Source organism: Carettochelys insculpta, chromosome 5 (genome assembly GCF_033958435.1).
Source record: "Carettochelys insculpta isolate YL-2023 chromosome 5, ASM3395843v1, whole genome shotgun sequence".
NCBI classification, from domain to species: Eukaryota; Metazoa; Chordata; order Testudines; family Carettochelyidae; genus Carettochelys; species Carettochelys insculpta.
Genome location: NC_134141.1, coordinates 25,544,283 through 25,572,196, shown reverse-complemented (window position 1 = coordinate 25,572,196; position 27,914 = coordinate 25,544,283). Strand labels below are relative to the sequence as shown.

Here is a 27,914-nt window from a genome sequence, read left to right as displayed (position 1 = left end):
TATTACAAAGCTCTGTATAATTTCTCAATAGTGGCCACATCTGATGGAAAAATTACCAAGATTATAAAACTAGTACTTGTTCTTGCACCTATGTATCTGAAGGAAAACTAATACATTGATTTGTTTGCCCTAGAATTATGTTTATTGTTGTTTATAATATGTAATTATTCTGAAAGAAGCATTTTTGTTTTGTTTACTGGATTATCAAATTGTTTGTTTGGGTCCTGTTCCAACAATATGTGCACAGTGAATTGCAGGGACTCAGTTTCCCCATCTGAAAAAGGGAATGATACTTGTCTTTCTCGGTAAAGTTTTTTGAGATCTATTGCTGAAAATTGCTACTTAATAGCTTATTATTGTTATTTTTAAGAAACCTGAGATCTTGATTTTTGGAGACTTTTTTCCTTAAAATACATGTCATTTGTGTTGTTTGTTTGTTTGGTTTTTTTTTAAGTAAAGGCAATTGAATCTGAATGACTTCATTTTAGATGGACACATTTCACTAAACAAGTCTTCAGTGACACAGCTTAAAAAAACAGTTCCACTTTTTAAAATTTGTTATATATAAACATATCCTTTAAAGTGGGGGTGATTGGCATGGTTCTCTGGGTTAGATATACAAAAAGCACCTAGGCTCATTGTGATGCTTAACTTCTAGGTACCACACTGCTTAGTGGAATTGGCAGTCCTGTGTTAGGTGACCATGCAGGTTAGATAATGCATAGGGAGAATTAGGTGCTCAAAAATGGGATTCATAGCAGCTGGTGAGCTGGGTATGATAAGCTAGCCAATGCAAAATGCTGAAAGGATGAGTGTACTTAAGCCCTACTCCTGAAAGGGCCTAAGTTACCTAAATCCAGATTGGAGTGAGACACCAATCTCTGCTTGAGATTCCCAGCCATGATACTCCTCCTCTTGTTAGGGTGCCTAAGCCCCTTCTTGCTTCTTCATTGTTTCTTAAAAACAATAGGAAATGGTGCCTTCCCACTTGTAACTTTTGTCTTGGTCAGGATACTGACCCAGGATGTACAAGACCCAGGTCCAAAGAGGCAGATGTGCCCCAGAATGTCCTGTAGTTACGGCACTTACCTGAGAAGTGGGAGGCCTAAATTTAAATCCAACTTCACATGAGGCAGAGGGGGAACCAAATATGTCTCCCATCCCACATCCTGGGTTTATGTTTGAATGACTAGGTTAAAGGTTGAATAGTAACAGAGTTTACAACACTTTGGAAAGAGAGGCTGCTGAACTCTCTCTTATATTCAAATTCGACACATTAACACATGGTTTAAACCAGCATGGGAATTTTTTAGGTCATTATAGGGGCTCTTTTGCATACCTGGCTTAATCTAATTCTTGATTTCCACCCCCACCCCCTCAGCTCCTCTACTCTCTGATTTGCTCACCTTGATGATTTTTTTTTCTGATTTGTCAACCTTGATTACTATTTTTGGTTCTCTGTGCCTTAAATATTGAGTCTGTTCTGATATGGCTATGGTCTGAAGAAGTGGGTCTTTCCCTTGAAAGCTCACCACCTAATAAATATTTTTGTTTTGATGGGTTAAAGGTTGTAAGTGTAGATGAGGCAGCACCGCCATCACCTTCTCTGGCTGTCTTTTTGGGGCCTGAGCATGTCTACTGTGTCAGGCCTTGCAGGTGAGGTAGGCGAGGCAATGCCTAGTTTGAACATCCCATAGGGGCTTACAAGTGAGCTAGGTACGTGGGTTGAGGTGGATGTAATTATGTCCAGGGGTAAATTTTGTGGGGCTTAAAGTATTTATTGTTGGAAATTTAAGAATTCTATAAACTCTAGGAGCCTACAGGTTTAGGTGGCAGTAGAGTGGGGTTTTTGAGAGTCCAAATGTAGGAGTTAGGCACATAAAATGTCATGGGAGGGGGACTAGCCCTTTTTGTACAGTCACTTTGTTTTCTCAGGGTAGTGAGCCAGTTTCTCTAGGTGTCTGTGTGTGGACAGTACTGTAGAGCAAAAAAGAAAAATTCAAATGTAATATTACAAAATTGGCAGGGGATCTCAAGGGCAGGTATATTATGGAGCAACTTTTAACTACTTTATTAAATTGGCTAAGTTCCTGTAGTAATTGGAGTTGAAAAGTGTGTTTTATATAAGATGGCTATGTATTCTTTCTTGTGTTCTGGTTCAGTTTTGAGTGTTGAGGTAATTTAGGTAATCTTTATGAATGTATAGGAAGTGGGTCACAGCTCTTAGCAATGAGTTGGTTAAATAAATGTTTTTAGACCAATTCAATATTGGGGTGGAGAACAAATAGATTATTTATCCTTATGTTCTTACGATGGTTTTACATGACTGGAGGGATTCTATTATTGGTAGCAGAGGGGAAATATTAGAATTGAAATTGTTGAATGTGTCTTTTTCTTAGTTGTATTACATCAGATACTTTGATATATTTGCCCAGTTTTGAAAATTAGCAATGTTGAATAAATGGTGCTGCAAGATGTGTCCACCTAATGACCCAATTGTGTGGAGAGGCTGATATAAAATGAAAGTTGGGACATCTAGAAATCACTCTTTGCACCTGCAGGAACATCTTTCAGCGAGCCAGGAAGCTGGCTTTCTAGGGTTTTTAGACAATTTGAAGGAATCAGCTGAAAAATCTTTCTCCCACCAATAGAAAACCTTCTTCAGCTCTTCTAAACTGCACTAAACAGCAAAGGAACTAAATGTTTATTTCAGTCCTAATAAAGAAAATACTACTGTACTCATAGGTCTTTGTACTTGACCTCCAGGCATCTAGTCTGCTGCTGCACAAACTCTGAGAAAAAGGAGGTAGACAACATGTTTTGTCCTAAGTTCATGTCTAAAATAATTGGTACATTCAGTCCTTTTTGGTGAGACTCTAAGGATGAGCCCCAGTGAACTCAATGAGAGTTTTGGCATTGACTTCAAAATAGCCAGAATTTCATCTATGTGACTTTTTTAATACATTAGCGCCCCCATGGTTCATATCTTGTTTTCATTGCTCTTAATTGTGTTTTTCTGTTTCAGGTTAACCTGTTTGTTTTGCTTTCTGTTGTCTGTGTTCTTTTGAACCTGGCTGGATTTATCCTAGGATGTCAAGGCGCTCAGTTTGTGTCCAGTGTTCCCAGATGTGATCTGGTGAGCAGACCTGGTAACTCAGTGTATTTCTATCGACTACATATCAATTACTGCAGATGGCACTGCTGAATTCCTAAGTTCGGAAGTGCAACCACAGCAAAGCAAAAAAAAAAAAACCAAAAAAACCCCCAACATATTGACTTGGGCTTTGATTCAGCAGAATGCTTAAGCAAACACTTAATTTTAAGCATGTGACACATTTCTTTAAAATGGAATTCAACCCTCTCAAGTGAGATTAATGAATACATGCTTATAAGACTATAACTATTTTGAACAAAGACAAAATACAGATGAGCTGGTTTGGTTCCCAATTATGAGTTCATCGGTTTTTAGCACCTATAGCCTTGGCCAGAGCTGGCACATGGTTTACCAGTGTCACAATATCACTAGGGTAGAGCTCTTTAAAACTAGTTTAGAATAAGTACAATAAAGGTGTTAATTACCTGGAGAGGATAAGCAATCGGGCCTAATTCTCACAAAATAGGAAAATCATATTTAATTAAGGCGACGCACAAGACAGAGTTCTAATTTCAGTTCATTATGCTTGGGAGAACTCATGAAAATAAAATATTAAAAGGTGGGACCAAATAAAATACATATTAATAACTGACCTGTTTTACCAGATACTTAGAAGAATGACTCTCAAAGAGAAGAGCATTCTTTCGAAAGAGGGCACGAAAAGGCAGAAGATCTCTCAGTAATGTAAAGAAAATGCAACATGATCTAAATTGAAGTGAGCCAGTGGAGACCCTGATAACTGTTGACGTATTGGGGCTTTATAAAGACTGATTTTTTTCCTTAGATTTTACTATTAACATGAAGTATAATGTGGGAATCAGTGCAGCTTCCGGAACATACGAGTTGGAGTCAAGCGATCAGGTTCTGGTGCTAATGAGCAGTTTGGCAGTCAGAATTACATGAGTCCCAACATTTGGAAAGAAATATTAATAATAATATTTCAGTGAGAAATTTTTAATGCTTTATTGAGAATTTCACTGTTCATCTCTTCACAGCCCAGAAATAAGTTAACTGTATGATACCTCCAAAGTTGTGACTGAGGAGAGTTAGGCAATTAAATAAAACCATTGAAGAGAGCTGCCTTTATAAATTTCTACTTGGAAACCGAGGTGACAAAAATGAACCTGAAGGTTCTGAACACAATTATAGAGTACAAGTATAGTCTTAGCAGGTTGTCAAAGAAAGAAATATTGTGCCAGGTGTCAGAAATGTTTATTATAGGTGTTGTATTATGCTCATGACTGCCCAATGGGAGCATATACTATAAATTAAAAAATGCCAATTCTATGCTAGCTTTTTTAAAAAAAAGACTAGCTGCTCCAAAAATAAACCTGCTTCTGTGGAATCGGAGGAGATCATTCAGACATTGATGTGATTGAGAAGACAGTTATTAAATATAAGTTCAGAAGACTTAATTGATGAAATAAGATTCCTTGAGGGAAGAGAGAGAAATATATATAACATAACATTAGTGGAATAGATGAATCGCTGGCATACTGAACTATGCAGATTTGGTTTTGTATCCATATGAGTTAGTCAGATGTATTGTAGAGCACATTCAGCTATAATTAGACACCCAGTCATAGATATTAGAATGATCTGTAAATAAAATCCTAATGCACATTGTTTTTCTTGTTGTTAAAGGTGGACGTGGGTGAAAGCAAGATTTGTTTTTGCTGTGAAGAATTTCACCCAGCCAAATGCACAGAGAAAGAGAATGCACTGAAGCTGTACCCAGTCCAGTCATGTAGCGCTGTTCACCTTCTACTCAAGGTACTCTGAAAACAGCACCAAAGAACTAATGCTTTGGGAATCTTTATATTACAGTGAGAAAATATGTTAAAGGTGTTGCCCTTTGCCATGTAGCAACTCCCATTGACTTCTAGCTCATTCTCATGCCCAGGAGTTGCTCCCAGCTCCGGTATAGTTTGCTCTTGATCTGCAGCCTATGCTGCTGACAAGCACCTCCTGTCCTCACCTTCTTCTTGGCCTATTAAGAAAGTTCCTGCCCAAGAAACAAGGGAGAGGTTCCTACATAAAATTGCAGAGAAGGGTCAGGACTCCTATTTGGAGATTTGTCCCTCTTTTCCGCAACTTGAAACTCCCCTGATTTTCCCTTTCATTCTGTGCCCCCTTGTGGCTCCTAATAAACCCTTAGAAATTAGCCACCTCTCCCAAGCCATCAACCTGGGAAATTGAGTAAAATATAGATTGGAAAAATTATTATTGCCATCGTCCTCCTTCTCCCTGGACTTTTGCACATGTTTGTTGTTAACAATCTTTTTCCTCTTCAGAAAGTTCTCTTTGCTCTGTGTGCTCTCAATGCTCTGACGACCACCGTATGCTTGGTAGCAGCTGCCTTGCGTTACTTGCAGATATTTGCAACAAGAAGATCCTGCATAGTAAGTTTGTGCAAGGCACTATGATAAACTACAGCAGGGCATGCGCTTAGAGCTGGAGAACCAGTAGCCAGATCTGTGTAATCTAGTCAGTGCTTATTTGTACGTTATGCTAGCGTAGAGAAGCTGCTTGTTAACAGAGATTGTATTTGGTTAGGATGAATCTCAAGTGTCTGCAGAGGATGTTGAAGAACAAGGCCGAGTTTCAGATCCTGACGACTTTGTACCGCCTGTGCCGCCACCTTCATATTTTGCTACATTCTACTCATGCACACCCAGAATTAATCGCAGGTAAAAAGCTCTAAACCATCATCTTTCCTACATGTGTCTTACCGTAGGTGTTCTCAACCTTTTTCTTCCTTGGGCCCTCTTCCCAAACGTACAATAAAACCTTCAGGGTCCAGTGGGGTAGGATGCTTGGGACGTCGGCCACAGTGGGGGCTGCAGACACCAAACTGGGACTCCAGCGTTCAGCTCCATGGCTCCACTCTCAATTTAAGCGCTGCAGGGAGTGCCAGGGCTTGGGGCTTCAGTCCCAGAGGTGGGAAGGGAATCGTGCTCGGGACTTGAGCCCTAGGGGTAGTGCTGGGGCTGCCTTTGGCTCAACTTGTGGTTTCAGCACTGTGGGGATACCAGAGCTTGGGGTGCTGGGCTTCAGCCATGGGGCCCTGCAACCCCCTGAAACTGGCTGGGGCATTTCAGACCTGTGGTTGAAAACTGCTGTGTTATGAAACACTGCTTAATCTCATCTTATCACAGGCATTTCATGCTGGAACTCACTGTATGGTACTGCCATTCTTTTGAAAAGATGGATGAGAGAGGGGGCAATATAGCTACAGTAATTCCAGGTTGGCCTTAGGGTATAAATTTGCAGTTTTCACCTAAGCACCAGCAGGACCTTGTCTCAAAGTAAAAGAAATGCTGTAACTTGACATCACTGAGAACATCTTTGATATGAGGACTCCTAATTGAGCCAGGCTAGGCTGAGTGCTAAATCCATTTGCTATGGACCACTCCTCAGGTACGCTCAGCCAGCTGACATTGTTATCCAACCTCACAGTTTCCGTTTGGGGAGTAGAGGGCACTGCAGCTGCTATATTCGAAAGTAGCCCTAAAGACCATTTCACACAGAATTAATGAGACTAATCAACACCTAAGCCTGAGTACTGGCATTAGCCCATCTTAGCCTGTGTATGAGCAGCTACGCTGCAAAGGCCTGCCTGCCTGTGTTAGTGGGTCCATGCTGGTTCTGCAGTTCTGCGTTCACTTCTGCGTCTCTAGGACTTCTGGAGTCCTAGCTCTTTCTTTCAGTGCTGCAGTAAGATGAATCTCTGTTCTCGCCAATAAATTGTGGGAGAACTTCTCTCTCCTTCTGAGCCCGCATAGAGTTGGGTATTGATAGCCCTCCTAAGCCTCTGCATGAGTGGTTCAGACTGCGTCCTCACTGCTCAGTGGACAGGTTACCAACCCCAGTGAAAGCACCATTTGGACTTTATTCTATTGCTCCAAGGGTGCTGGCTAGCTCGGAATAAAAGCAACACTAAACTTGGGGGAGAGGTCAGATTTTTGGATGGACAGAAAGGGGTTAGGGGCTAACCCTGAGTAGGAGCCTAGTTTTACTATGCTCTCAGGATTCATCCTGTTCTGAAATTGCCTGGCAGCATGAGGATCAGAGAGTTGTAAAGATGTGATAGGAATGAAATGGGCAATCCTGGGGCTCTGGGAGGACATCCTGGCCTGAGGTGGTGGTTGGGCTTTCTTGTTGGTTTAATTATTTGTTGTGGGATAGAGGAAGGGTGAGGGGAAATGGCAGGCATGAAGCATTTGGTGCCAGGGGGTAGGAGAAGGAAGAGAAAGAGATACAGTCATAGCTCATCACCTGCCTATGGGTTTACAAGGCATTGCAGCAGAGATGAGTTTTAAGGAAGATAGATTGGTAGCTGCACAACCTTTAACAGGGAGTATTCCTGTGGGTAAATGCTGACAAACAAAACCAGGAAGGTGGTCTTTAGTATGTTGGTCTCAGACCCATAACAAGATAAGTTGTCTTTTGCAAGAAGTGTGTTTAAAAATAACTTGTTTGAAAAATCCATTGTTTCAGTTTTGTTTTAGGTTTCCACCCCAGAGACCAGGTTATGCCCTTAGGCTTTTTGTTGTAGGAGTGGGGCCACAATCTCACTGTGCCTCAGTCTCTCTCCTATAAAAGAGCGACAATTTTTCCATTCCCCCTCTGTTTGTCACCTGATAGTAAGCGCTTCAGAGCAAGAGCTGTCTCTCTCTGTATGTACAACGCCTACCCACAGTGAGGCACAATGTTATTTTAGGTCTGTAACCATTATTGTAATATAAATAATAGATATCTTAGGTGTTCCAAAGAAAACAGCCTTGAATTTTTGTAATGGTCACAAATTTAGATCATGGAAGAAATTCCTCCCAAATTGTACCAGTTTAAGGTAGGTCATATATGGCATTAAAGGGTAGAGCACTGCTGGATATGCTGTCTGTCACATGATAGGTAAAACCAAGGTCATGACCTTGTAGCTATGAAAGATCCTATGGGATGATCCCAGGTACTTTTCACAAGCATGTATATATTAACTCTTGTGTCCTAGATGAACACAAACTAGGTTAATTGTATTATGAGAAGAAATTGGGGCAGGCCCTAAAACAGCCCTTTCTGGTACTTGTAGTCAGCTGAACATTTCCAGGGAGAGCTTCAGATCCCTTAGTACTGGAATAGTGAGGTTTTATCTTTTGTGATTTTACAGTAAGGAATTTCAATAGTTAAATAAAATACTCTTATTGCTGTTAATGTATTCTAGAGCTGTGCTTCAGGCTAGCAGGAAATGGAAATGTAATTTCATGAACTGCTGATGAAAAGGGTGATTCTGTGATGTTATGAGGGCTGTGTTCAGTCATAGTGTATTTTTGTTGGTATAGAGAGTTCAGAAAGAGAAAGCAGCAGACAGATTTAATTTCCTCTCTGGGGAGTCAGGGAAACATGACTCACCCACAATCAGATCCACAGTGTCCAGCAATACGTGATTTAAATTCCACCTGACCTTTTCTCCTCCATTGCCCCATCGCTCTCCCCTGCTTGTGTATTGAATGCCAAGCAGGCTCAGTGACCTGCTTTTCTATCCTGGAACTACAGTGGTTTCAGTTTCTAAAGCCAGATCAGCCTTGTTCAGAAGTGAATAGATCAGAAACTACCTCCAGGCGAGAGAAATGCAATGTGTGAAGCACTTTTGGGGGGCTTCCAAAACAGATATGCCTCTAGTATAAAGGAAACATTGCAGAGAGCAAAATCCATGCCAAGGATGCATTTGGAATAGACACATATTCTCATCCACCCTTCAGATTGAAAGCCTAATCCATTGCTTTTGAAGCCAGTGGATTTTTGTTTGTTTGTTCATTCATTGGATGTGCTCTCTCTGAAACCTTTTTGTCTTATTTAATGTTAGACACAGACAGTAAACGTAAACTACCACTGCAGATGTGGTATGTTTTACTCCTTCCTGTAATCTTGTCTTACAAGTTAGCAGGTATAGTAATTAAGTAGTGTTCCAAAATTAGCAAGATAGTAGTAACTGTTATAACTTGGATGGGGCCTTGCAAAGGTAGAATATGGTAGAAAGGAAAATACAGATGATACTTTTCTGCGTGCGGAGAGAGTATTCTTACTCAAGGAGCCATTAGCTCCATTGCTGTTTGGCTTACAATTTTATTTGAAAGTTGGAGGGATTCCCCCAATGAAGATCTAGTTATTTAAAAAAATCCCTCATGATATTAAAAACCTATCATGCATTTTCAAACCTCTGCCCCATTGTGGTGACTGATATTGTTTCCACAGTCACTGGACTTGTTCCCATCACCAAATCTAAAGATACTCTGGGAAATGTCAATGTACCAGTGACATGTTTCCGCTGAGAGTATGAGAATGCTACCTCAAGTTTGGCTCTGTGGCTCTTGAACCTCTAGCTAGCATGAGTTAAAGATCAGGGATGGTAGTCCCTGGCTGTTTAGAGCAGTGTTTCTCAAACTTTCTAGAGTACTGTACCCCTTTCAGGAGTCTGATTTGCTTTGCATACCCCAACTTTTACCTCACTTGCTTACAAAACAAGACATAAAAATGCAAAAGTGTCATACCACGCTATTATTGAAAACTTACTTGCTCATTTTTACCATGAAATTATAAAATAAAATGATTGGAATATAAATATTGTACTTTAGCTGTTTTTTTACCTGTAAGCCTTGTCTGAAAGCAAAGCACCACCACCTGGGGTCAAAGGATGTCACTTATCTTCATGTGGTTGTCTGTGAGCCGAGGTTAGAGAGCAATGTTTGCACTAATCTTTTCCATCAATGTGCAGAATAAATATTTTATGTGCACCAAGATATGCAAATGGACACCATCAGTAGGAGAAAAATAAACAAGCTGTGGGCTCTCTGCTAATTAGCTGGGTGGTATTTGAATCTCTCCTGAGTGGCTGCAAAAGAACACAGCTTACAGGGAACACTGCCTGGGCACTTGTCTTGCTTACCACTCCCTAGTGTTGACCCTGTGCTTTTGACCCCGTCCCATGATCGCTCCTGGGGGCTACAATCCCCAAAATGAGCAACACTGATATAGATACATTGAGTACCCTCTGGGAAAACCTCTGATTACCCCTGGTTGAGAACCACTGACCTATGGTGCTTTAGTCATCAGCCATGTCCTAAGAGGAAAGCATATAATCATGGCAGTAGAATCCACAAATTTTACAAATGAGGCGAAGAATTGCTTGAAATGGATGGTACTTGGCGACTGCATGAATTATGTTCTCTCAGAATTTGAGATGAGACTCTTCTTGGAGAAAGCTCAAACGTTCAGTGAAGTATTTGAAGAGGTGGAGAAGGCACACAGAGAAAAGAGGATGGAAGCACAGAATGGTCTGGCAGCACCCAATCACTTCACCATTATTTGCTAGAGCTTGGTTAGAGTTCGTCTCATGCTGTCTGTTCCCACATAAGACAGGAGAAAGGGGAGCTTCAGAATGCCTCTGTCACCCATTTTGATACCCCCAACTTTCAATCTCAGGGCTTTGTGTCTAGGGCATCCATTGAGACTGTATGTTAGGCTCTGGGAGGCACTCCTGGTACCTATTCCGCATTCCTTGCCCTGATCTCAGTGCTTGTGGCATTCACAAAGCGTGCCCGCTCCCAGTTCTCAAGTACTTAGGAGTGGGTCTGTGGTGTGGCCTGAACAAGTCCTCTTTGGTCTCAATGTCTCATTTGCCTGAGTTGTGCGCTTTCTTAGACCCCTTACATTTGCGGTGCTATTTGCCTGTAATACGGAGCAAGTAGACCCAGTCACAGCTGCCCCAATTCATAGTTAAATAAAGTGCAGCTGCTCCAACAGGAAAATTGGAGGATGTTTACTGTTCAATTGAAATGCCTTTGCAAGCATGTAATTTAGCTTCAGATGGTAGTCTGTGACAAGATGCATTGAGCAATGGCTCTATTTGCCACCCTCTGTTGCCGGCATTTCACTTGTAACCCCCCTAAATCTGGCCTTTGTTTCCTGTATGGGCTGCAGTCTCTAGTTTAAGAAACACTGACCTAAATGAGTTTAGTACCTATGGAAGACCTCTTAGTACCCATAGGGGTACATATATCCCGGTTGAGAACCGCTGGTTTAGAAGAAAGAGATGACAAATGTAGCAAACTGTTTTGCTCTAAAGCCACAACTAACACAAAACTGTCATAGTCTGGGACTAGTCTACCAGCCCTCATGACCATAGGTTCCACACAAAAAAAGTGGTGGGGTCCATGTATTCTTATTTATCTACCTTCAGGTAGTCCTTTCTCAGAATACTGCCCCACCACCCCCCTGCTTCTTGTGATTTTTACATTAGGATTTTACTGCAAAGGAACATCTTAATTTATAAATGTCTTCTACCTTTGAGGCTCTCACTGATTGGCCTCTCCACCTCACTATACTCATGGGACAAGCCCTTGGACCATAGGCATTTGCTCTGTGATGCAGATACTCGTAATGGAGAATGGAAGGAATCTCTCTTGATGGAAATGGAATGGTTGCCTACAATAGACAATTAGATGAATAGTGATCCCAATTCCTCACTTAGACTGACACAAATTCAGTGAGTCAGGACTGTATGAATTCTTCTCACCACCATAAAAATAGGGTGCAGTAGTAAAAATCACGAACTAAAAACAAATATACAGAACCTGCGCACCAACATTCATGGGAACTACTTAAGTATTAAACAGAGGAAGTCTTTTTTTAATCGCTTTTTAAACTTACGTTGTCAACTAAAATTTAACATAATGTTGAATCCAAGAATCTATATTGTCAAACATTACAGGAGTGCCGTCACTAGAAAAGATTAGATTAATTCTGGAATAGAATAAAACTGATCAGTAAGGCCTTTCGTAACACAAAGTATATATACATGGCACACATGTTCCATTATTGTGGGTGAAATCAAAAGGAAACTTAAATAATGGAAATTTTAGAGAAATCATGTAAAATTAACCGCTTAATGTTCCCTTCCATTATTCAACATAATGACAGGACATTGTTATTAAGGATGGATGCGGTAGTTAGGTTAAAATTACAACTAGCTTGAGCTTCATGCTTTTCCCCCAAAGTGAACCAGTCCCACACTTTTCAAGTTTTATAAAAGTTTGGCTTTTTTGCTTTTCTTCCCCTGCGTCCCTCTCCATCTCTTTGACCATGACCCTTCACCAGTTGATTCCCAAGTTCATGTTTCCTTCTTCCAAGTTGCAAGAAGCTGACTTCATTCCTTTTTACCCCTCTGCAACGCTTTTTAGGAATGTCCATTCTTGCTTCAACCTCCACTGGGTTTCCTTAATAATGTTTTCACAGGCATTTCTCATCTCCCACAACCCCACCAACAGGCTTCTAAAATTCAGGGCAAAATACGTCAGTTATACTGCATATTTCTCTCCCATACTCAGAAAAGCAGAAGCCACAAAGTTTAGACTTTCGCAATTATGGGAATGTTTGGGGCTCAGGGTTTTTTTAGACTCAAAACGCTATTGTCCACAACCTGTAGAAGGGATGTTGAATTCTTTTTTTTTTTTTTTTTTTTTTTAAAGTGATTGTGTGTGTTTATAAAATTATATTCCCACAATCTGGAAATAGAAGATGTGACTAGCAGTTGGAGGTCAATGAAAATGAGGGTTTCAGTGGAGATTTCAAAACCTAGTGACTTTCAAAGTCGGTCCTTAGTACTTTGTGAAGAAGCCAACTCTTAAGCTGTCAGGCATTAGTGTTTGTTTATTCAGCTGTTAAATATGGCAGGATAATAACAGGCAATCAACGGTAACATTTACAACAGGCACTGCAGACATAGAAAACACAGCTCCACACCCTTATCCTGTCTTAGCTATCTCTGGGGGAAATGTAGGATGGAAGCGCTGATTGAGATTTCTGTTGTGTTTTGGGTTATAGGGATCTCGTTGCATCAAAACTCCAACAGTGAGCTAATAGTATTCATCAGTCATATTTGTGTCCATTCACTGAAGTGCTAGGATCTATATTTTCAAAAGTAGATAAGATAGGTGCCCATCTTTGTGCGTGTCTATTTTGCTATCAACAGTATGTGAGAATGAGCAAATTTAATTTTAACTGGAGTCAATTAGAGATCAGCAACTCTCACATTTTGGACCACATGTCTAATTTTGGAAGCTCCCATTTTTGGATGCCCAACCTGAAAGGATTATTTTAGAATATGTGCACTCAGAACTCCCATTTCTGCAGGAACTCGATATCATAGGGATTGTCTTCAGGCAGATTTTTCTTTGTCTGCTCTAAAGTCTTGATAAAGGTTCTGGAGGGGATGAGTCTAGACTTCAATTTCCCATGGCATTCAGGGAAAATCTCTTGATGGTCTCTGAGGGTATGTCGACACAGCAAAGTTATTTCAAAATAACTTCGCTAACATCTACACAACGCAACCACTATGTCAAAATGATTTTGAGCTGACTTATTTTGAAATAGGTAAATCTCCTTCTATAAGGAGTAGCACCTGTTTTGAAATAGCTATTTTGAAATAGGGGCTAAGTAGACAGGGAATAGAGCCTATTTCAAAGTAAGCCATAGTATGTCCAATCCTGTATTTCGAAAAAGGCTCTGCTGTGTATAGATGCTCCATTTCGAAATAGCTCAGGGGTATTTCAGAATGTATTTTGTGTGTAGCAGCATTATTTTGAAGTAAGCTATTCTGGAAAATCTCTTCCAGAATAGCTTGTTTTAAAATAGTGCTGCTGTGTAGACGTAGCCTGAATTTGTTGAATTTTACTGAGAGCCTGCACAGCAGAGCCAGTGAAATTCTCTAGCTAATTGTATTTTTTTTCAGGTTGAATGCTGCATGAAAGAGGAGAATAATACAAAATTATCTTTCTTAGGATGCTTGGATCTGATGTTATTCCATTACCTCATATTTATGGAGCTAGAATTAAAGGAGTTGAAGTGTTCTGTCCTTTGGATCCCCCTCCTCCATATGAAGCTGTGGTCAGCCAGATCAGTCGTGAGCAGGTACAGTCCATGGGATTCCAGCAACGTAACTTTTTTTTACTACAGAGATAAAATTGAAATGAGAACTGGAAGTACTGAACTGTACCTCTAATAGTTCTCTATTTGAGAACAGCAGGCTATTACCTTTGGGTTACATAATCTTGTATCAGTGCAAACATTAGTAGGTAAAGTCTCACCTTTGCAGACAAGAAATCTAGTAGAGAGATTTTTCTCATTTGGATTCTTAAGCACTAGTGTGGGGGGTGCATGGTATTTTAAACATCAAGAAACACTGGATACAACTTTCAAATGAATTACTCCTAAGTGCTACTTGACTGCTTTTTGTTTTCCTAAATATAAAGCCATTAGCTGTTCACACATTGCTCTTCATTGCCATTAGCGTATTTGCTAGTGACTGCAGTGATATTCCTGTAAAGCAAGGTATGCGCTTACAGCCTCCTCCTCCTCATATAATAAAACATAGTCAACATCTTCCTGTAGCTCCTTTTTTAGGTGAATGTAACTGCAGTCATTGGTGGACACCTCTTGTAATAGGAACACCAGGCTAAGGAAGGGATTTGCCTTGTGGAGGAATGAATTTGATCTTGGAGTGTTGAGCGCTAGTAATTGAATATGATCATTCGGACGCTTGTATCACTACTCATGCAAATAGCCATCAGCAAACAGAACTAGTGATCCTCTGCTCATGCATTCAGAAACAGAGAAAGCCATGACTGGAGAGTGGCAAAAGTGGAGGCAGGGGTTCCAACTCTGCTGTGTGATCTTTTTCACTAGAGACTTTGAGCACCATAGGGTTTCAGGGGATGTAGGCATGGAGAAGAGCTATTCTCCATGACATTCCCTCTCACTAATTAGAGGATAGGAGGATTGCCTCTGCTTGAAACAGCAGTAACTGAGATTCCACACCAGTGACCTTCTCGCTGAGGAATTTTATGCACAACCATGGCAGTACATCTGGAACTCTCTTATCTGGCAACATTTGTAATCCGGCATGATTTTAGTTAGCTGGATGACCACTTATCATGGGTGGCTAAGTTTCCTGTGGTCTCATAAAGATTGGTTACAATCACCAGCCCCGGCTTTGTGTTCTGTGCTGTTATTTAGCAATAATTTACCCCAAATGTCTTCTCAGAACCCAGTAACCAATGAAAGTGCTGGTAACGTGCTAGACACCATTACCTTCCATAGTCCGGCAAATTCTCTGTTCTGGCACTGGTTAGGTCCCGAGGGTGCTGGAGAGAGAGGTTCAACTTGTTATAGTCAGAGGGAAGGGGCCTGAAGAGCAGCACTGGTGAGTCTTTTCCCTGCAGGTCTGTGGGGCTGGAAGTCCTCACCTCACACCCTCTTGCTGCTACCCTAAATTCTTCCCACAAGAAAATGTTTCAAGGAAGCTCTGAAGGTATAACCTGGTCCCAGTTATAGGTGATCCTACACCATTTCCAGATTCCTGGACTGCTAGAGGTGGTTGTTTTGAGATGCCCCCACTTCAAGTCTAACAATGGAACTGGACAATGGATGTCATTTGTAGAAAGGCGTAAGTCTGGTTGCTGCAGTGGAATACCTACAAACAGTATGTACTTATTGTTATAAAGAATTGCTGTGCACTGTCAAGCTGTTATGGTTTCACATTTTTCCTGCATGGTAAATGTTTGTAAAATGGTTGTCAGAGGAAAGAGATTAACAACTTTTTACTTTTGCTAATTTTGTATGTCAGAGAGGTGCGTTCCAAATTCCAGACGAGGCTGAAGCTGTCATCGGGCCACCAGTACCAAATGATATACAAGTATCACAAGGTAACTGAGGACCGACTTACATTATTAGAACCTTTTTAAGTGATCAGAACTATCCAGAATAGAGTTTCACACCAAAACTAATTGAAGGCAGCCACAGCAATAGCTTGCTATGTGCTTATTGCTTTGAGGATTGGCAAAGATTTGCAAGCCTATAGATATATAGAACAACATATAAAAATATTCTTTAAAATGCAGGCAAGTTAGCTTTCATCAATGCATGAGTGGGTAAGCCAGGATTAGCAAGTAAATTAGAGAGCAACGTGGTGGAAAAACATTTTCTGTTTTTAGATATATCTAGCCTTTGTGTTCCCCTGTCAGTGCCACTGAATGGGTGGTGTCCGGATACTGCTGTGGTATTTATAGCCTATAGTTGCTCAGTACAGTGCAATGTCATTGATCTCTAAACCAGCAGTTCCTCTATGGCATGGTCTGCACTGGAAAAATTACCCCTAGCTGACAATGATCATAAGCAAGGGGTGCACCTAAACTGCTGCTGAATGTGGCTGGACCACCAATGTAAGCCAGAACAGACTCTATGGAATTCTTAAAAAAGCAGTCCCGTAGCACCTTAAAGTCTAACAATAATAATTATTAGGTGATGAGCTTTGGTGTGCCAGACCCACTTCTTCAGATCTGGAGAATACTGATAACTGAGAAAAGAGGATTTTAAAAAGATAGAAAAAACTGGCAAATCAACTAGATGTGGGGGGGAGACGGGAGGGAGAGGGAAAAGGAGGAGGAAAAAAGCCTCTGCAAGCGTCTGTTAAGTGGGATGCTTGTGGTCACTGAGAATATCAAAGGTGGGGAAATTATCCCTGTAATGCATAAGGTAGTTGATACCTTTTTTGAGTCCATGGTGATAGGTATCAAACTTGAAAATAAATTCCAATTCAGATGTTTCCCTTTGTAACCTGGTATTAAAATCTCTTTGTTTTAAAACACACACCATTAAGTGTTGAATACTGCATCCTGCCAAATTGAAATGCTCACTTACTGTTTCATGTGTATTCAGATTTCTAATGTCTGATTTGCATCCATTCATTTTTTAGCAAAGTGATTGTCCAGTTTGTCCGCTCTGGACATGGTTTGTCTTGGTCTAACTTGCAGGGAAATAAACAAAGCATTGATAGCTTCTTCGCTGAAATAATGGGTAGTGTTCTAAAAGTTCATTGTGAGCAAGTGGTGACCAAAAAAAGGTTAATTTTCTTAAACCTGTACTTCTGTGTGATTATTTTTCTCAGATTTCCTCCTCCTCATAGAATCATAGGATTTGAAGGGACCTTAGGAGTTCTTCTAGTCCAGTGCTCTGCACTTAAGGCAGGACTAAGTATCACCTAGACATAAATGTACCGGAATGTCTGAAACCAAGCACTTCAGCTGTCTAAGGCCATGCTGTATAGTGGTCTGATGAACAGAGAGATAAGTAAAAGCCTGGCAGAATGAGTGAGACTGAATCATGCCTTACGTAGGAAACACCTTTTGCTTTCCACTGACCTGTTGCCTGAGTACAAATTGAGTAAGGATCTTGGTACTCCATTGCCAAGTGCTGAGAACAGAGCACAAGACTGTCATAGGCAGTTGGTATACATTACATGTGTGCTGTATCTACTGTCTCTAGAAGAGTAGTTGTAACCAACTTCTTTCCAAATCCATTTTGTATGACCCAGTACATCTGTAGTCACATGCAAGTGTTCTAAAATGCATGGTTCTATGATTAAGAAAGAGCCTTAGCCTTAGAATGTCTCTGAGTTCTGATGCTATAGGGAACGAGGCCAAGATCAAAGGTGTTTATCCACATAGCTCCCATAACTCTTCCTAAATACTACTGAGGAGCAGTGCCTGCCCACCTTGATAAAGAAGGGTGTCACTGCCATGGGGCTGGGGGTTGTGTTTTTAGGGTATCAATTTTTTTTAAAATTGTAAATGTGTCGTCTTGTACAGAAGGAGAGAGATTTAATCTATTGAGAAGGTGAAGCAATTTCACGTGATCTCACAGTTCTCAGTGAACAAATAGTCATAATGCTGCATTTACACCTGACTTACTGTAGTTGCTTCCACTATAAACACAGCACAATCTCAGAAAAGTGAGTGTCCTGGCAGGGAAGAGGGCGTGGTTAAGGCAGCTGTTGGATGTGCTGAGTCAGTGCATTCCTTTGGCAGCAGTCACCAGTAAGATTGATTTCTCCCTTAATCTTTGCAGTCCCTGGTGGAAATAGTTATACACCCCTAGCCACGCCTCTGAGGGAGGACAGTTATGAAGCATCATCAGATGGTACAGCGGAGGTCCATTGGCCAGCTAATGTGAATGTGGCCCATAGAGCCTAAGATTCCTCCTCTTGAATTAAATGAGGGTTTTCCCACTGAGAGCAGGCTCCAACCCTTTACTGGCATGTAGCAGATACCCTTCATCACCATGGAATCCTAGAAGCAAGTATACTTTTTCCGTTATCCCCATTTCCAGCTACTGTAATCTTTTATTCTTAGGAATTTAGAATGTTGAAACTAGGGTTACGGATAACTATACACCAGAGAGGCACTAGACCATATTAATTCCTGCCTTTATTTAAAACACATTTCAAACATGCTTGTAAATTGTAGGATCATTCTTGTACTGTAACAGAGGTTATTGTAATTCTGTTGGCTTCAGTTCAGTTACACCAAGGATAAGCATGGCTCTCTGATCATACACCATTTCCAAATTTCTGGACTGCTAGAGGTGATTGTTTTGCAATTTTGAGCAGTCCCCCACTCCAGATTTTCCAAGTTGATAACTGCCTTTATGCTTTACCTCATTGCTTCCTGTTGTTTGGATTTTATAGGCTGTAATCAAGTACCAGACTGGAAGCTACAGACAACATATGAAAACAACCCCCTTGGATATGCTTTCTCAGTGCTTTCAAACGTTGGTTTTCTGTTAGCCAGGCAAAGTAATGAACAACCCTTGCTCAGGTTCTGAAAAAGAGACTTACTCTCTGCCCCCACTCAAACAAGAATATTTTGTTTTCCTGCAAGGTAGCAATTGCTGTCAGAGATGGTTATAAAATAAGCTTACAGGAAAAATGTCCAGCTACACCCACTTTCAAATTCTCCGCAACATAATATAGTGCACCATCCACTGCCATAATCATACGGTTTGTGTTATAGTGGTGTATGATTCCAATGAGCGCAAAGTTTCTTTAGAAGAAAAGAAAATTAATGAACAGAAGTATTTTCCTGGTCTCTCTGTATCTTAACTAAGGAGAATATGAAAATGGATTTTGAAACATAAAAAATGGTGTACATATGGCTGACAACTAATCTGTAAACAAAAGAACTAGGTTCTCTGGTTTCCCATAATACTTTGTCAAATGCCATCATACTCATGTGCAGCCACTGAAATACAGGCCTTCAGGTGACTCTCTTTCTCTAAGAAGGTTTAAATCTTGGTACCTTCTGGGGATGCTGAATAGCATGTTCTGGTTTAAATTTTCAGTAAATCAGTTTGATAGCTGTGCCAGTTGGTAATGGCAGTTGTAGGAAGTGGGCCATTTTTTAATAGGGTCTATGTGGATGATTTTTAGAGTAGTACAGGCTTTGGATTTCTACCTCACCCAAGCTCATTGAGAACAATGGCAATCATTAATGTGGCCGTTTAAGTGCAAACTTTATCTGTTATTTCCTGGAGGATTTTGCATAACTGGTTTATTCTGGTTTGTTTTTCCTTCATGTTTACCTATTATGTAGTGAGTGGGGATATTCCCGACTCTTCCAGTAGAGAGAGCCTTTCAACTTCAAATCCAACCTCAGTGCCTGTGGAACGAAAGCCTGCATGCAAGAGAGTCTTCACCCCTCTGAGAAAGAGATCAAAAAGCGACCCTGTACTACATAGCTTGCCATCTAGAGGTGATTGATTTTCTATATCACCACTATAATGCATTGCACTCATTTTTTTAAGGCTGTTTTTGTCCAAATATTCCAATGCCTGGAATTCAGTGTAGCAATGTGGCAGATGTTGAATGTTTCATACAGAGGCTTTGAAGAGAGAGGAACCACAGAACTGAGCAGGGGCGGGTTGGGCGGTGCATATATGGGTGGCCATACGGGCACCACTCCAGGGGGCACCGCACCAACCCTAAGGCTACTGGCTAGGGCAAAAAGCTTCCAGCAACTGGGCGTGCGCTTGGCACACACCCAAATTGGAATGGAAATGAGCAACACATCTCAAAGGACACCAGTTACGGAACAGGTAGCTGTCTTTTTCTGTGGTCATTGGTTAGAAGATTGGCTGCTCTGTGATGTGGTGGCTACAGCTCATTCTCCTCTGCAGTTCTAAAATCCCCACTAACTAAAGTCTCCCAAATTTCAGTCTGGGCTGGGCTGCTGAAATTCTACTAGAATTCTAGAATTCAGTTGATTCATATTAAATTCTCACAAGATAAATCACACGTGGGTTTTAGTAAGTGATGCTTGCTTAGGACAACAAAATAACTGTAATTTCCATCTGTCTTTAGCTTTTAAGGAACCTGTCACTGTAATTACCAGTCTATAGCATTCAGTATAGTCTCATCTGATCATTTCTCCCTGCAGTTTTGAGGTTTTCTCCTTCATGCATTTTTTTTTCTGTTCCATTTGTTGTTTCCTCTTCTACTTCTTACTCAGTGCCCCTGAAGCAATGGTTAAATGGCATGAAACAGTCATCTATTAGTAGCAGTTTAGACATGGTGGAAGCAGGGGATGCTCTGTGCTGCACATGGACTCAATCAGTCAGCAGCTTTTTGGCACTGAAAACCAGACCCTCAGGAACCCAGGTTGAAATTGGTTTTATACAATATAGCCTTGATCTACCTCACAAAACCCAGCTGTTGCAGATATGGAAGTCAGCTGCACATAACCTAGGGAAGTCCATTTACTTTGGGCTACTTTGATAAGAGGTGCTAGAGTTCCTTCCTGACCTATTGTTATTCCTGGCATCTGGCTCATGTTACAGAGCTGGTTTATTAACCTGTGGATGCTTTTTTCTGATAATCAAAACACAGTAGTAACAAAAGACCAGATCACTAATTTTTATGGTCACTAATTTTTTTTTCTTGGGGGGGAAAAAAAATCTGGATAGTTCATAACCAATCCACTTGATCAGTGATTGCTGTTTCCCCAAAAAAAAAAGAAACCAAAGAATGCACTAGAACCTGAAAGATTTGGTATAGCTTGTAAGAGTATGCAAAATAAACAAAGGAGCTATGTATGGGCATTAGTTATCTCTGGTTTATGTATGGCCTCAGGTTACTCTTTTTTGCATAAATTTGTCAAAGTTAACAGCTGTAGTGTCTTAGTTGTATGAGAATACAGTGTAAGCAGGGAAGAAATCAGTGGTGCTTATGTTAGAAACAGAATCTACTATTCACAAACTGTGAAAATCACTGTAGTCTACTCACTGTTCAGACAAGGCCTGTGCCATGATTCTTACATAATACAAAGTAGAATTAATGTTAAAGGATTACAGAAACCACGTTTCTTTAAAAAGCAGAGCTTGTTTCATATTGACAGTCACAGCCAATAATGTGCAAGAGGGGTATCTAGGGGAGAGGAAAAAAGGGCTGCTATCTCTAAGAAGGTGACAGAAGGGCAGTGCCCACAGGCTGGAGTATGGGATGGAGCAGCTACAGTGCAGCTCTGATCCCTTTTACCAGGTTGCAGGCTCAGAGATACATTTCTTTTCCTTCCTTACGCAGATAGGATTACTTTTTCCTCTCTCTCTCTCTCTCTCTCTAATGTAGATTCTCTACCTGGAGTGAATTTGACACAAAGCAGAAATATTTATCAGCAGTGGAGGGCGGAATTGCTGTTTGTTACTACTGGTGCTAGCATGGCAATAATTGAATTTCACTGGTTACCATGACATCACATTTATTTGCGCAGAGTATCAGTGATGAATTACTGTCAGTGCTAACATCTCATTATGACATTGTTTTTTTCAACTGCCAACATAAAGTAAATGGACTTCGATTATTTTGTTTTGTCTTCAGGTCCTGTACTAAGCTGTGAAGTTGCAACTCAGACGGAATTAAAACCAAAACTGGCCACTGTCATTTTGCGAAAGGGTTTGAGAGCAAGAGCTTTGAGAGCAAGACCTCGGTCTTTGGTAGACTACAAGTCATACATAGACACTAAGCTGCTTGTGGCAAAGTTCCTAGAGCAGTCCTCCTGTAGTATGACCCCTGACATACATGAACTGGTGGAAAACATCAAATCTGTGCTAAAATCAGATGAAGAACACATGGAGGAAGCCATTACCAGTGCCAGCTTCCTGGAGCAGGTAGCTTATTATTGTCGTTGGGTTAAACCAGAGATGTTTCCTCACTTTAATTGGTTTCTCTAGCATAGAAAACATGGGTTCAGTTCCCAGCTGCACTCCCTGGAGAGCAGCAAAGCTCAGAGTTGGCCTCCAGCAGGGTTTGCTGGTATGTCAGCTTGGTTCTGGGAAAGACTGAGAAGCCAGGCAGTGAAGCATTTAAAGTATATTTGGCAAAACACAGAGCTAACCAACATTCAGGGGAGAGGAAGTGGAACGGAAAAACATTTCTCAAAATAGTGTGCACACTGTACATATAAAGAATTAAGAGGCATATGAAATACTGGCCTCTCTGCCACCCCCCAAAACACAGCAAAATCTCTTGTGGCAGAAACATCGACTACAAAGAGGCATGAGAATATAATATTTCATACAGAAAAAGATTAGGTTATAAAACAGAGTAAATTGAAATTATAATTAATTCCCCCTTCACAACACGCCTCCCCCCAAATGTAATATGTCTAGAGCTTATCAAATTTAGTGAAGACATAAAAATGTAAAAAACTGCCACCATCTAAGAACATAACTAAAATATCTGTTAGATTCACCTTTTACAAGTTACTGTAAAACAGTGGAGTAATCTTGATTTCTCTCTAAGCAGTTGTTTCTAGTGCAAGCTTTTTGATACACCTCCTTAGAACTCCAGTGCCATTCTTAATGCCAATCTCTAATTCAGTCTTAATCACATTGACTGTATTTGGATTTTACCTTGATCACGTTAACTGTATTTGTATTTGACCGTAAATCACATTATGCAAAAATGTGTCTTGGCTTTTTTATAAAAAAGATGCACAGACTCATTCTTATTTTCCCAAGTCCTTAATCAGGGCTGGAATTGTCAACAGTTTTCCAAAATTATTTGTATTTATCTGTATACCATAGCCTCTAGGACCTTAAGTCATGGTCCAGAACTCCACAGTATTAGGCAATGTACAAACACAGAACAAAAAGACAATCCCTGCCCACGAGAGCTTACAATCTAAGTGAAAGGCAAGAGAGAACGGGTGGATACTGACAAATAGAGGAGTACAAGGAAGCAATGTACTACTATTGGTCCCTATAGTAAACAGTGGTTTTGCGGAGGATATAGACCCCACTTCTCAGCTTCTATGACAAGGCCAAAACAAACTCCTAAAGAAGGAGATTTGTAAGCAAATTCCCTTACTTTCCAAAGCAGTCACTGCTCTGCTGTCCCAGTTTTAGATAATACTGGATAGCAGCTGCCCTCACCCTTCTGATGAACACCCCAGGGCAGTTTGGTCTGGTCCCTCCTGCCAGTTAGAGCCCTTACAGGGGGAGGTATACCTGTCACTCTTTTTCTGAGTTCCAGGGCTACCAGGAAACAGTAGAGAACTCTGCTGAGCGTATAGATTAGCCTCACTGGTCCACATCCTAGAAGGCTAACTTCTCCCCCTGCCCCTCCTGAGTCACTGAGAGCAGAGGGATGCTCTAGGTCTGGGAAAGAGAGAAAAGTAATGGGGTAGCTATCAAATCACCTTCCTCTTCCTTCCTAAAATTGTACATGCAAACCTCTGAGTCTAATATCAACAATCAGCACGGAGTAGTTTCAAAAGACATGCTGATGAGACACGTGGAACCACTCATAAGAAAATGTCTAGGGCCAAAAAAGGTATAAAACCTCTTGCCTCAAGACTGTTTCTTTCCCTCTATCCTTTATTCACATAAGTGGTGTGGGATAACCTAACAATCAGGTCAAGGAGTACTAAAGAAATACATGACACAACTCTACATATCACTGTTATTTATTCAGGGACTCTTGAATCAAATACAAAGTAACAGAGGAAAAGAACAGACAATGCAAAATACATTTTTATAGTAATGGATGAGCACCCAGCCTTTTTTTTTTTTTTTTTTTTAATTTGATGCAAGCCACCTGTGGGTGATCAACTGCTCATAAAATGTCCTGGGTACTTTGGAGAATCAGAACATTAAGGTGGATGGATCTACAGGACAAGTGACTCTCTATTGTAGTGATGAGAAAGTCAATGGTGAGAGTTCACACAGGGTTTATATGTAACTCTGGTTTGGCTGGGTTCTTACCCCAAGCATTTTGCTTTGTGCTTAAGAACCAAAAGAACTGAGATTTCCCTACTTTCAGGTTGAAGCTGATACATGGCTAATCATAGAATCATAGAAGAGTAGGACTGGAAGGGACCTCGAGAGGCCATCGAGTCCAGCCCCCTGCCCTCATGGCAGGACCAAGCACTTTCTAGACCATCCCTGAAAGCCATCTATCTAACTTCTTCTTAAATATCTCCAGTGATGGAGATTCTACCACTTCCCTTGGCAATTCGTTCCAGTGTTTGATCACCCTGACAGTTAGGAACTTTTTCCTAATGTCCAACCTGAACCTCCCCTGCTGCAATTTCAGTCCATTGCCTCTTGTTCTGTCCTCAGAGGCAAGGAAGAACAAGTTCCCTCCCTCTGCCTGGTTTCATCCAGAGCCATATCATGGTCAAAGTTCAAGGAAAGGTTTGAGAAATGCAGCAAAAGTGGCCAAAATTGTGAAAGTAGGCAGTTTCTTTATAAAAGTTTCTTGCAGCTTTAGTCTTTACATAAGAGTTGGTCTTTCAGACCAGATCAGTCTTCTCAGAGCTGGGCAGAAGCATAGCTGGTGGTAGAAATAATAACTTTTGTATGAAGAGAAGGCTAGAAATAAGTTAAAGTGGGAAATAATAACTCTTGGACTATTATTAAACGTTGTCCTGCACTGCGGGGGTGGGGTAAGTACATATCTGATGTGCCCCTATATTTATATTAAAAACTGGGGAGACTAAGATTGAAAACGCACAGATACTGCACCTATGCCATAGAAAGCTGGAGAGGAAGGTGTTCCCACACTCATGGCACAACCCATATTACAGACTTGGCTGTTGTACGCTTTTCAAGGTAGTACCTGCCGCATTATGATATACATTGATGAACTGTCAGCAAGTCGGGCATATAGTTATTGGAGAAACATAAGAGGAATCTACATCCTGTAGCATCCTGCTCCCCATGAATCTGGTCTGGGCTGACTTCAGTAGACTATATTTAAAAAACAAACAAACTGAAAAGCCGAAAGAAATGAAGTTTAATTCTTTTATATTTCTTTGAAGGTTATGACTCCAGCTCAGCCATCTACATCAAAGGCACATACCCTACCATTTAGAAGACATCCAGGGCTGCTGCACTTGGAGAGCTGTGGAGATCTGAGTACTTTCACTACATCAGAAGACCAGGTAGTAGAGAGGAGAACCCAGAGACTAGAGCATGAACGTCCCCATAGTCTTATTGGAGTGGTACGGGAAACTGTGCTCTGATTTGGCCTGGTTTTGTTGCTTATCTGAGTTCCTGGATGAGACGAATGGGGCTGGAAAGTCATCTTTGATGAAGAAGTGGATGGGAATATCACTGATTTTTTCATGCTTTTGGAACACCCCCCCTGCCCCCTCCCACCCCTGGAGACTTTTTGAGAAAGTTAATTCTCTAAAACTTTTCTCTTTGTTGTTCTGGTTCCAAGCTGGCTTATAAAACAAGGATATCCAGGTGCAATTTAGTATATTCCCTGATCATTGTTTTGGTGCACTGCTGTAGTTTTTCAGTTCTGGGAATTGATTCATTCATGTTACTAAACCACGTGTTATACAGTGGATAAAGGTGAATGACTATACCTTGGTTTCTGAGGTAGGAATGATTATGCATAAATTCATTCATCTTTATCTTATTGTGGAACATGGTCCAAATTGTGATCTCGTCTGTATAAACCTGAAATGAAACCATTGAAATCAGTGGGACAGCTCCTCTGACAATTTACAGCCACAATGATGTGGCCTTATCAATTTACTACATACTACAACTGGGCAAATACTGCAGCACAATACGCACTGTCACAGGTAGCCTCGGTGAAAGTTTTGTGTTTGCCATTTTGAAAACTCCTTGTGGGCTGGGAGTTCAGTCATTTAGGGATGGTCTGCAATACTGGAGGAGATTGATCTGTATGAATAATGTAGCTGAAGTTGATATACTTACTGTGGTGTCTTCACTGTGGGCTTTTTACAGGAAATGCTCTCCTGCAGCTCCCTTTGCACTACTTGTTGAAGTGAAGTACTAGAGTTGACTTAGACTGAGCAGCAGTTAATCAACCTCTGCAAGCTCAATTGCTATGAGTTAATCAGATCCACAATGTAGACACACCCTAGTCAGGGAACTGAAACACTACTCTTTTGGTGATTTCAGTCACACAACACAAATAATGAATTTGGCACAGCAAGTACTCCAAGCACAGTGAACAGTTCACGAGGAATCCATGAGCTGAAATACACAGACATTAAATGTTTGTGATTCTGAATAAATGGATAAATTCATGAGTCCATCTGTTTGCAGATAATTCATGAGTGTAAAAAAGCACTAAATTTGTCAAATTGCTGTTCAGTAATAGTTTTACAAATTCTAGTGCGTTTATGTTGGTAACTGAGAACAGAATTGAGCTCTGTTTCTCCATTTTGGAAGGATATAGGTCATGATTCAAAGCCGACTGGGAGTCTTCCATTGGTTTTAATGGATGTTAGACCGGGATCATTTTTTGCAGTATCCAGGCTATTTTATAGCAGCCTACAGCTTTTCCTGTATCGCAGTAAGACACAAAATATTGTTCAAGTCACATGATTAAATGTTCCTGCTGTTATTGAAATTATAAAGCTTTACAGAGGATAACTATTAAATAACTTTCCCTGAGAAAAATTAAAAGCTTTAACCTGTACATTCTAATTAAGCTTGATGAGAAGGAGCAGGAATTGATTCAGTTTATTCCTGCTTGAAGGAAGAGAAATAGTTAAGAAATAAATTGTTGTAATTTGCATACCTGCAATCTGTGTTTTGCTTGCTGGTTCATGCTAATGTTGATCTGCTGCTTAGCAAAAGTGCAGATGCATTCAGGCAGGCGCATGTGCCTAGCTGAAGCTCAGAGCAGGACTGGCACTTACCTTTTAAATCATTATTATCAAGCAGTAAAATTGCGTCCTTGATTTTGATGTGGAAAGATATGGTCATCAACAGAACAAATTATCCTCACCACAGCAATAGCACCAATCAATTACGAGCACTTGGAAACAGTTGTCTAGTGTGAAATTCATATATGTTAAGTAATTTATCCTTTTAAATTTGCCCCAAGCTGTTCACATGTAAATGATTAGCCTCACTCACTGTGTTTCATACAGTTAGGCATGTACTGGAGCACCTGGACTTCAACAGCAATTTTTGATTACCATGAGAGTGCCTTCTAGGAGTGAAACATGAACCATTTTGAATGGAGTATTTTAATAGGCTCTATTAGGTTCATTACTTTAATGTGACAGGATGGGTAGCAAGAATGGCAGTGAGGTAACACCAAAATGCAGCTTGACACAAGTGTGGGGTGCTTTATTCAGCCAAAAGAAAATAAAAAGTAGGTGTTAACCTCTCACAGTTTATGGCTTTTTTTTGTGATTTCTTAGACATGTAATAACCCAGGGTCAGTTCTGCCCTCCTGTCCTTCCAGGGAGTGGGGAAGTATCCATGAAGGGCAACCTTAACACCTGCACTTTGCAGAACTGGCTGGGTTGAGAGGTACTGTCTAAAGGGCAGAAAAATGGAGATGGAGTAGCCACAAATCTATCACCCAAATCCCCTCTGC

The 27,914-nt window shown here is 40.7% G+C and overlaps 1 protein-coding gene across 3 annotated transcripts in view; it reads left to right on the top strand.

The window, feature by feature from the left end:
• Positions 1–27,709, top strand: part of ENTREP1 (endosomal transmembrane epsin interactor 1) — a 36,665-nt gene extending 8,956 nt beyond the window's left edge. Inside the window, exons 3-11 of one of the 3 annotated variants that reach the window (XM_074994799.1) lie at positions 3,026–3,136; positions 4,799–4,927; positions 5,449–5,556; positions 5,711–5,844; positions 13,990–14,119; positions 15,834–15,912; positions 19,636–19,794; positions 21,915–22,204; positions 25,360–27,709. In XM_074994799.1, coding sequence (XP_074850900.1) covers positions 3,026–3,136; positions 4,799–4,927; positions 5,449–5,556; positions 5,711–5,844; positions 13,990–14,119; positions 15,834–15,912; positions 19,636–19,794; positions 21,915–22,204; positions 25,360–25,563 — 1,344 coding nt within the window. In that variant the 3' untranslated portion in view covers positions 25,564–27,709. The remainder of the gene's footprint in view (positions 1–3,025; positions 3,137–4,798; positions 4,928–5,448; positions 5,557–5,710; positions 5,845–13,989; positions 14,120–15,833; positions 15,913–19,635; positions 19,795–21,914; positions 22,205–25,359) is intronic. The other 2 variants (XM_074994800.1, XM_074994801.1) reach the window with 2 other exon arrangements.
• The last annotated feature ends 205 nt before the right edge of the window (positions 27,710–27,914 follow it).